Source organism: Corythoichthys intestinalis, chromosome 9 (genome assembly GCF_030265065.1).
Source record: "Corythoichthys intestinalis isolate RoL2023-P3 chromosome 9, ASM3026506v1, whole genome shotgun sequence".
Taxonomy (NCBI): Eukaryota; Metazoa; Chordata; class Actinopteri; order Syngnathiformes; family Syngnathidae; genus Corythoichthys; species Corythoichthys intestinalis.
Window position 1 is genome coordinate 32,098,097 of NC_080403.1, and position 11,050 is coordinate 32,109,146.

The 11,050-nt window shown below is 37.6% G+C and overlaps 1 protein-coding gene across 1 annotated transcript; it reads right to left on the minus strand.

Moving 5' to 3' along the window:
* Positions 1-851: 851 nt before the first annotated feature.
* cxxc1b (CXXC finger protein 1b) lies at positions 852-8,982 on the minus strand. Its single transcript, XM_057846052.1, has 14 exons — positions 8,856-8,982; positions 8,389-8,504; positions 8,201-8,301; positions 7,971-8,110; positions 6,732-6,887; positions 6,278-6,424; positions 6,082-6,195; positions 5,825-6,003; positions 5,426-5,633; positions 5,211-5,321; positions 2,629-2,678; positions 2,452-2,548; positions 2,211-2,363; positions 852-2,120 (listed from the first exon to the last, which is right to left on the minus strand). Exons 1-14 carry the CDS (start codon positions 8,913-8,915, stop codon positions 1,974-1,976), a joined length of 1,779 nt encoding a protein of 592 aa, XP_057702035.1. The 5' UTR covers positions 8,916-8,982; the 3' UTR covers positions 852-1,973.
* Between the last annotated feature and the right edge of the window lie 2,068 nt (positions 8,983-11,050).

Below are 11,050 nucleotides of genomic sequence, written 5' to 3' on the forward strand. Positions count from 1 at the left end.
TTTCAACCACCAGATGTCTTCAGACTCCTCACCACACACCCGAGTCACAGCTTGCTGGGGGAGGAGGCGTGGGTTATGCGGCGGCTTAACGACACACAGACACTTTATTTTGTAATTTTTTTTTTTTTTTTAAAGGTGTTTGCTAAGTAAAGTACTCTGTAGCGTGCCTGCACAGTCGGCCAGCACACACATAACGCACACACACACACAAAAAAAAAAGCAATAAAAATATAATTCTAAATAAACTAAGTTCAAATAATTTAAACAAATTTTAATACATTGAAAAATAGACATTCAAATAAGCGTTGCCAGTGTGTATTTTGTTCTAGGCATGTTTGTTTCATGTCTCTTGTGACCTCACACAGCATCACGATTTTTTTTATTCATTCAATCGTTTCCAGCCCCTCCCTGTTCAAGTGCGTTGGGCATCTATTGCCGTCAATGGGTGTTTTCAACATCAGTTTCCTTCTTTTGCTGACTACCACAGCACATACTCTGTGGCCTGGGCTGGCAGTGGATGAGTTAAGCTAATGATAACTTTTGAAAAGCAGTCCACTGCAGGGACAACTGTCTCTGAAAGTTTTTTGTTTTTCTTCAGATTTTAAATTTTAAAGTAGGAAAATGACATAAGAGAACGGCAATGATGCCCCAAGGGAATACACTGAATGGTATTGTCCCAATTTCATTTCATTTTTTACTTTGTGAAGTGTTTTAAAGATCAAAGTAAATTAATTCAAATAAAATTCAGCTAAAGTAAAATAACTGATTTGAATTTTTATTTTTTTAAATAACAAGTTATTCCAAAAAACAATTACAGCAAAAAGAGTAAATGTAACGCAATACTTTCCACCCCTTTCCTTTGTATATGTGTAGTGCCGTACAATATAACAATATATTTATAGTCGTGTTCACTGAAATAAAGTTGAAGACTTTTAAGTTGTCTCTTTAACTTTTATGAAAGCAGTTCCTCGGAGGATAGTTTGGAAACCCCTGGTTTACTGCTTCATAAATGTTTACAGTAATTTGCCCAGGACTAAGAAATACTGTAATTGAGGAAGCTTGTCTTATCGCTTAGAATTTCAAATCTACTTTCATGAAAAAGATCAATGATATATCATCCGCATATCAAATATGAACGAGGCTTCGGAATGTAATCAGATAAGGAGAAAACTCAGGAGATTCATAAATACGCTACAAGCTTCATTCGTTAAGAGTTTATTTTATGAGTTCATAGCAAAAACAGCACTAGATCATGAAGTTGGGAAAAAATATATATATATCTATATCAATTTAAGTTAATTATCATACAACCAAGTAAAAAAAAAAAAAAAAAAATTAACCTGTCCTGTTCTGCTGCTTAGACACTGAGAACAGGGATCTGAGTGTCCTTTTGGTCTGAACAGTTTTAATGTATCACATGGGAGTTTGATAGACCTGTCAGTTCACCTAGCAAAGTCAACCCAACGATCTCCAGTTCGGGTGAAAGTTTGCAGACATAATGCTTATGACTGAAAGCTCAAGTTCAAAATCGGGTCAAGGATTAGGGAGATGTTCTTTTGACCTCTTTGACAAATTTTGCTGTCCTACTGAATTTCAAATGTCCATATTTCGACAACCCTGTTCCTATCATTCTTTAATTAGTGTCATTGTACTGGGATATTAACATCTGAAAGTCAGAATGAGAGCAAAATTTATCGAAAAAAGGTCAAAAGTTAAAGAGATCACATGCTCATAACCCCTGATCTAATCGTGCATCAGTCAAAAGCTTTAGCTCTACAAAGTTTAATCAAAATTGGAGATGCACATGTTAAATCTTGAAATTATTTTGTCTAATTTGACACATAATGACCCAATAACCAGAGTGAACACTCTATTTTCACATCTGACCAGTACAATTTTTTCTTTAGATTAAACCCTAAAGACACAAATATCAGTACAAACAGTGACCAGTCAATAGGAGTGGACTACTCCCACTACCTATCCTTGTTACTGCGAAGATCTGTGGTCAGAGGATCATGCTGAATGGTTTGGTGCAACATCAGTGCGAGCAGACCTGCTCTGTTGGTCATTGCAGTCCTAACATTGCGCTCTTGTTCAAAGAGCTCATCCAACTTGTACCACTGTGGGTTCAGAAATAAAACAAGTTACAATGCTTAATCTATTAATGGACTGTGGGCTTGTTTGAACTACACCTATCAATAAATACTCACCACTCGAACTCGCTCCAGGTCAACTTCCGCCCTCCTGAGCTTCTCCCAGTTATAATGTTTGTTACATTTCCGTTTTGCCACCCTGCAATATTCTCCTGTCAATTCGAAGACATTTTTCACCAAAGGACACCCGCACACCTCATCAACAGGAATCTGGGAATCACAGGAATGAAATGAAGAGAACTAAGAAAACATTACAAAAAGTAGTGTATAGTGTGGATGATGGAAATCTTGCACTAACCTTGGGATCTCTAGAATGCTCTGGACACAAAACCTGAAGTCTCTTGCAGTAAGTTTTGCTTTGGGGATTGTACACATCACAGAAGAGCCTTGTTGCCCTAAAAGAAGAACAAAAACAGCGAAAATTGTAAAGCATCTGAACTGAGAGCAGATATAAACATGTTTTTTTCCCCCTTACCCTTCAATTCTTGTAGGATACATGGACCCGAACGAGGTTTGACTCTCATACTGTAAAGATAAAACACAGATTGAACCTCCCTTGGTTGTCTTTAATGCTTATCCTCAAGAGTGTCATATCTGTGCTGGAGCCTATCCCAGCCGACTTTGGGGCAAGTGATATGGTTCTTTCTTGACTGGTTACCAGCCAAATCGCATGGCATATACTGTATGTCTTGGCATATATGCATATAGTCTTTTTTTAAACTGTGCTCAGACTCATTCAGATACTCAAATATTTGTTACAGCCAATCTTAACAAGCACTCCTTTTCAAGGTTGGTTGTAGTGCTGCAACGATTAATCGATTAACTCCAGTATTCGATTAGAAAAAAATATTCAAATTAAATTTAGCTGCTTCGAGTATTCGTTTAATTAAAGTGGCATTGTATTGGTTTGTTTTGAAAGAGTTTGCCTTTAGTTTTATTGATTTGGGGGGATTCACTGCCCTCTAGTCTGCCTCATTCACATGGCTTAATCCATTTGCTCCCTGTTAAGACCAACATAAGCTGAGTTTTTGCTTGAGCTAATGTTTTTTAATGCATTCGTAATTTAGGTTAAATGTATACAGTGGTACCTCTACATACGAAGTTAATCCGTTCCAGGACCTTGTTTGTAAGTCGAAATGGTCGTATGTCGAGCAGGATTTTCCCATAGGAATACATTACAATTCCATTAATTCGTTCCACAGCCCAAAAACCTTCACTAAATCCTTAAAAAATACTGCTGGTACTATTAAAAATGGCAATTACACATAGCAAAACAAATAAATTATAAATCAAAATCGGAATAATAATAATAATAATAATAATTATAATTCCTGTATTAATGTAACGAATCGGGTTCTAATGTGGCGGACGTTTTTTGCTGACCCTGAACGCACCGCGGTGCTGACGTGCCAGAGGCAGACCGGTGAGCTTGAGTTTCACTTTCACTTTGAATGTTTTCTTAACACCGTCAATTGCGGCAGACAGAAGGTGTTTTTGTTTTGAATAAGTTGTGAAATAAATGATAAAAACGTGGCGAAGTTGGCAATTTCTCTGGAGATGTTACCACAATAAGAATTGTCAGCTTAACTTATAAAGACTGGCGAACGATGGTCGGAGGAGGACCGTGGAGATGTATTGTTGAGCCATTTCACGGATGCCCACCCTACGCTCATATTTTTCTGTCATTTGCATCTTCATTTAGAAGGTAAGCGTCAACTTTTTCCTTGTTTCACCACCTGTACCAACCTTTTCTGAAACCAGTGTTGATTTGTCACACAAGAAAATCCGCCGTGCATTCGTCTGCGGTGCTGCCATTGTCGTCGTATTTCGAGCATGTCGTCGGATGTAGGAACAAATGGCGAGTCAAATTTTACGTCGGATGTCGAAAAGTTCGTGTGTCGAAGCGATCGTATGTAGAGGTACCACTGTATTAGCCAATTTTTGTGGGACTATTTGTCTGAACCATTTGTTTAGAGCACAGGTGTCAAAAAGATTCCAGAAAGGGCCAAGTGGGTGCTGGATTTCGTTCCAACCGATACAACGCAGAGAGTTTAACCAATGAACTTCCTGCTGAAACAAGCAGCACCTGACAAAGTTTAACTGATTACACATGTAAAAGATCTAATTGGTGAAAAGGTGTCCTCTTCATTGGTTGGAAAGCAAACCTGCACCCACTTGGCCCTTTCTGGAATTGGTTTGACACCTGTGGTTTAGAGCATTGTATAAATAAATAAATTTTTTAAAAGTATTTTATTGCATTTAAGCTAGCGGACTTTTTCTATGTAAGTTATCCAATTGTTCTTTTGTTGTACCTAGATTTTTTTTTTTTTTTAATACCATTTGAGGCTCAGCTAAGGTATTTAAATTTTTTATGTACCTTATCCGATTACTCGATTATTCAAACTAACTAGTTCATCGATTAATTGACTTCTAAAATAATCGATAGATGCAGCTCTAGTTGGTTGACTGTTGCGAAAATAATACAGGAGAGGCAGCTATCCAGGCAAAGCCACGTAATCCATTTCAGTAGGTTTTGTCATTTGAATTGGGAGCTCAAACTTCCAATTTTGAAGGGTTCTACGAATTCAAGTATGAAACGTGGGGTTCAGTACCTCCAACAAGTTTAAATAAGAACCCCCTAGTCCTCATTGAACCTCACAACATGGATGTTTTTAGTAAAGGGGAATGAAAAAGGAGGACATGCATCATCCAGAAATGCAAGAACGTGGATTAGAACATCCAAAAGTGAACTGTGGAGTGGACTTGCTAACCCAGGGGTGCCCAATCCTGGTCCTCGAGAGCCCCTATCAAGCTTGTTTCCGTGTCTCCTCTTTTAACACACCTGAATCAAATGATCAGCTCATCAGCAAGCTCTGCAGCAGCCTGATAACGATCCTGATTAGTTGATTCAGGTGTGTTAGAGGAGGGAGACATGGAAAACAAGCTGGATAGGGGCTCTCGAGGACCTGGATTGGGCACCCCTGTGCTAACCAATCACCATTGTTTACATTTTGCAATTAATGTCCCGTAGTGGAGGCTGAAATTTAAGACATTCACCTTTGCATAGCACCTCTCCATATGTCTTAGTGCAACTTTGGGGTTGATAGGATGGCTGCAGGACACGCAAAAAATCTGGAGGTCTGTGTCATCTCCCTCTCCTTCATTCACCTGACAACAAAAGGCAAAACATTGCAGAACATATACAGTAGTTGAAAAATGATTTTTGTGACGGCTAAATAATTTAACAATATTTTAAAAAGACATCAGTTCACCTCCTCATCCTGCTGCACTGCCTGCTGCTTGGCCTTGGCGATGATGCCCTCCAGTTCATGGAAGCGACGTTCCATTTCAGTTAGGCGCAAGCGGGCATTTTGCTGATCCCTGCGAATGCGCTCTAGTTGCTTTTTACCGTGTTCCTCTGCGATGCAGGGGCTCTGTTGCCACTGCTGGATGCGTTGAGGGAGTATCTCATAAATTCGACTGCAGAGAGACACCCAAACATGGTAGACAATTTCTAATCAGCAGTGTTTGGCTATCAAGCAGCTAGTATGTGATAATTTTGCATTTAATGCACCATTTAAAAACGTCTTCTGACAGAGTCGAGCCCCAAAGGTAAAATGAGATTTGGTTATTCTACACATGCCATCTTAACAATAAAAGAAGGCTCTTACTTGGCGGCTAACTTCATGCCACATGCCTCTGAGCAGTATTTGGAATTTGCCCTTGAAGCCTCAACACAGTTGGGCCCGAGACACTGATGGCGCCCACCGTGATCCCGTAAGTCTCCCCTCTCACTGTGTCGGCTTCGGTCCTTGTGCTTCTGCTTCTGCTTGTGGCGCCGGGACTCTTTCTAAACAGATTGAAAACATTTCCCATTTGTTAACATGTAACTACAACACTAAGAAAACCTTTAAAGCAACAGTTGTACTTTTTTGTCGAACTTCTTCTCTCGTCTCTTAACGTGTTTCACTTTCACAGCTTTCTTTCGCAAGACAGGACTGAAAGGCGGCTCATCGTCATCGTCGTCATCCGTTGCCCACCCCTGGTAAAAAAAAACAAAAGAAGGGTTGAACATATCGTTACAGACAAAACACCTTATATGGAGTAAGTCTTCGTAGTGCTACCATGCTTCTGTTAAACCCTGATGCTTTGTATTGGTGGTAGAGATCTGCCTCGCTGTCATAGTCTTCAGAGTAACGCCTTCTTCTGTGGTGGGAGTTCTGTCTTCTTTCTCGCAAATACTGTTCCTCTTCTTTTACCCGTAGCATTTTCTGTGTTACACAAGACAGAATTGTTTTTCATTTTTTGCAAGAGAAGCCTTAATGAAAGTAAAACTGCACAATAATTCAGCAACGTAAATGTTGTACTTTTTTTTTTTTAATTAAAAAAAAAAAGTTTAACTATCAGAAACTTGGGTTTAAAATTGTGCTAAATCTTTTTTTTAATGAAAAGGAAACATGGCGCAGAAAATTAGCTTTGATAAGACTTTTTTATGAAATGTCTGATCCATTTTTTAACAAAGCACAATTGTTTTACATTATACAAAGCATTTTGACATTGTCTAATGTTAAAACATACCCTTGCTCGGACTTCACATTGTCTGAATCTGCATTTCTGCCTTATTTTATTAGGGCCCCCGAATTTCTTCATGTCTTTGCAGAAGTCACATTGTGCGCAATCCTCAGTCCTCCTGCAGGGCTCACATTCGCCACACATTCGCACGGAGCGCTTCACCTGCAAAACATAAGACAGACAATTAGATCTGCGAGTGGTGATGAAGAAGCATAACTACTCAAGGTTACAGTAGCTGGTAGTTTGGATCATTTTCATCACATCGCTTCATTAGTATCTTTTCACTTGACTACCACTCTAAGGATAACAAAAATGAACCAATGTTGTAAATCGATAAGGATATGCAACAACATAAGATTACTAAGAGTAGGAGTGGGAACCTCACGATACGATTTGTGATATAAAGCTCACGATAACGATGATCTGACAATATGGCAATACAACGATTATCAACACATTGGTCAGGAAATCATTGTTGTATATTCTACAAACAACTAATACACAGAAAAATGAACTTCTTCTGTGAATTGGAATGATTTTATCACTAGTAGACATCCAATCCATTTGAACTGGGAGGGTGGCAGCGAATGAACATTCGTTCATTCACTGCCACACCTCCCACTTCAAACGGATTGAACGTCTATAGCTGTCTGTGGCAGCCAGTGCCTGGCAATGAGGTAATTTTGGGCCATTCAAGGTCATTAACCTGTTGATTTTCAGTTACTTACTGTTGATTTTGGGGTATTTTATGGGTCACTTCATGTTTGAGTTACAGAACAGGAAGTGACCTGGGAATCACCCAAATGAATAGGCAGTGACTCAAACTCAAAAGGAAGTGACTTGTAAATGCCCTAAAATTAACCTCAAGCAACCCTTAAATGCCCTGAAAATCGCACAGAGTGACTGCGAATGGTCTGGTTTCAAACGAACGAACGTTCCCAGTCTAAATTGATTGGGCGTCATGCACCGTCAATGCAGCCTTAGAGTTAACTGAGACACTATTATGGTGGAAGATTTTGGTAGCAACTTGTTGGTTCCTTCTTATTTTATTTTTTTTTTTTAAAGACATTGACACCTTTTTTAAAACGATATCTCGATTCTTGGCAGGAGCATATCGACAACCTTTTGGGATACAAAGTATCACGATATATCACCATTTCGATATTTTGTCACACCCCTAACTAACAGCGTGGCTTTTTTCTCCCTTATTGTTCTAAAATGCTGATTTTTATTTAGAGAACTTACTTTTGATCCACGTCGCCTTTCACTCCTGTAGTCTGGAGTACTAGGGGTGCTGTACTGTCTTTCAGTTCTATCAGAGTCTGGCTCTCTGTCTCGGTTTTTCTTTTCTTTTCTATACTTTATCTCCAACAATGGGTTTTCATCTGGAAACATGAAGAAGAAAAGGGCAACAACAATAGGTACTTTTATCAGTCGCTCAATAAATGCTAGGCTAACTTGTTCGTTTAAACCACCTCTGCATCTCATGCAGTACCACTCTCGGATAGCTTTGGCCATCTTCTCTGTGATATTAATGCAGTTTCCATGGAACCATTCGTTGCAGTTATCACAGCCACTAGGAGGTGCAAACACAGCATTTAATCTTTGATATAATTTGCCATCGGAAAATAAGTGAATTATGAAACAGTGGTGGTGTGCCTACATCATGAAGCAGTTGATGTGCGGTTTTCTGCAAATACAATATAGTGGGGCATTCTCCCCATCCATATTATTGCTTTCTGGTCCTGGCGCAGGGTCAATATCAGAAGCTTCGCTTTCCTATTAAAAAAAAAAAAAAAGCCAACAATTTTAATATTGATTAATTGAGTTAACTGCAATACAACAATGAAAAGTGTCACTGTCTTGCTTGACAGCAGACATGCTAAATTACCACACTTAAAATCATCTTTAACCATTGATCAAATTCAGGCAACTTCATAAATTCTATGTAAAAGTGTGGTCACCAGAGATTTGACAATACGGTCAATTTCAAGGTTTCGATATTTATTTATGTCGTGAATGTGCTGCTGGCGTCAAGTTAGGCCATGTCTATATCGAACAACTTAACGCATCTGAGATGGTTACAACTTCTATTTGTGAATAAAAAAATAAATCAACACTCGCACTTACCATTGTATTTGAACTCGCTCGCGATTTTTCAAGAAGTAAAGAAGACAGCTGTTGTGGCATAAAACAAAACCTCTTAGTGCGATATTCAACATTAGCCTAGCTAATAGATGAACCTACGATGTTTACGTCATCAAAATAGACTGGTGATAAGATGCTCTAAAATACATTACTGACATCTACTGGACAGGAGTGTAAATCGGTAGATAACACAGGAACACAATTTTTCTTGGTTAGTTATGACGGGAGCAAAACTACAATTAAGCTTACGGTAGTTCTTCAATATCACGTCAAGCTTTTAAACAATAAAACAGTACTTTATGAACATATGTCCTTGTTTTATTTATTTATTTATTTTTAAACCTACCATCAACTAATTGACATGCAATGAAGTATGAATATACTAGTATATGATATATTATCTAAATCTGTCAGCTTTTTACAAAGGATTTGGCTAATTATAGTTGTGTGCAAGTGGTAAAAACATATTAAGTAAGAAGAGGAGGGAAAAAAATGTCGAAAACCTCTAACTGCATTTGTGGAACCAGCATGTACATTTTCGTTTTATTCAGCTTAAAAATTTGGATTTAAAAAATATATATTTTCAAATTGTTCCCAGATGTAATTAGAACAGTGGAACAAGGAGCCAGGAAAAAGTTATTTAAATCACATTAATTTTCTATTTTATTTACTAATTTCTCTGAATTATACAATTCAAACCAGTAAATAATAAGAAATTATTAAATGTTTTCAAGCATTTTGACCGACCAAATGTGATCCAGATGGAGGCAAAAGTTGAAGTTTGCTTTAATGTATTTAAAATTTTGACTCTTGAAATCACTAAATAAGACAAAAGTCTGACCATTGGAATTTTTCCATTACACTTATATTTACACATCTAAAATAGTTGATTTTTAAAATATATTTTTGTAAATGCATACAAATGCACTCACAAACATGTGCGCGCACACCCCCTCACACCTATATCCATAGGAGACAGGATATAACGGATAGGAGGAGTTCCTGTATGATGTTGATGTATATTTTTACTGCTGAAGACTTTCAGGACATTAATTGTGAAGGCTGTAACACAAAAGAAGAGGACAATTGTTAAAGCTATTTGTGCCATTACCTCGTACATAATGCCATGCCAGGTAAGTTTAATCTTGTTTTTGTTATTTTTGGGTGAAGGGCTGTGAATTTCAAATTCTAATTGTTAGATTAATTGAAGGTTAAATAGAAGTACACAGTCACTTTACGATCCCTTCATTCAACTTAATAAGTCTTGTAAAACTTATGTTGTGTTCAAAATATTTTATTTAGCAAGTATCATTTAATACCATAAAAAACGGTGGCTCTCATCGTACAATTAGACTGCTCAACTTGGTGTCATACCTTAAGAATGAAATATCAACCTTCGCATGAGTGAAGTTGCCTGAGAAAATGTGTAATTAATGAATAGCAAAATGAAGTTCACTCACATTCCCACACAGCTGTCAGCATATTGATGCACAGCCTTTCATACAAATGTTTCCAAAATGATATTAATAATAGATCAACTTTCCTGCCTTTTTCCATGCTGTTCATTCAACAGTCAATGCAGAGCTGATGTAATGTATGCAGGAGATATGTCTGTGGATTCTCAGTCATCCACGTCATGGTAATTTGCAAAAGGAAGGAAAAAAATTTGACGCATCTTCTAAACATTTATAATGTATTTGCGATTAATTTGAAACATCTTCAAAAACACAAGAGTGGGGGTGTGTGGATTCAACTTTTGAGGACGTATGCAGGGATTTTTTTTTTTTTTTTTTTTTAAATTTTGCAATACTGTTACAATATTTCTATATATGACCATTTGCTTTGTAGTATATTGTAATTTGTAATTTAATTTGGTTACTTTAAAAAGTCAAATAAGGCTAAGCAGCATTGGTTATGTAAAATATATATTTTTTTAAAGGTGTGTTTACTCTTCCTGCACAGTGTGTCACACACAGTTTCCAGTAACAATGCATGTGTTCTTAAAGATTTGTGACGTTTTTTCTTTACAGCCTTAATCAGTTTTAGCACCCCCAAAACTGAAGCACATTATATATTACTATGGATGCCAAACAAAATTCCACAGAGGGTCTTCAGAAATTGGATAATGGACGTGATGACTCAACCAAAGAATCTGACCTGGAGAGCTCCACTGTATC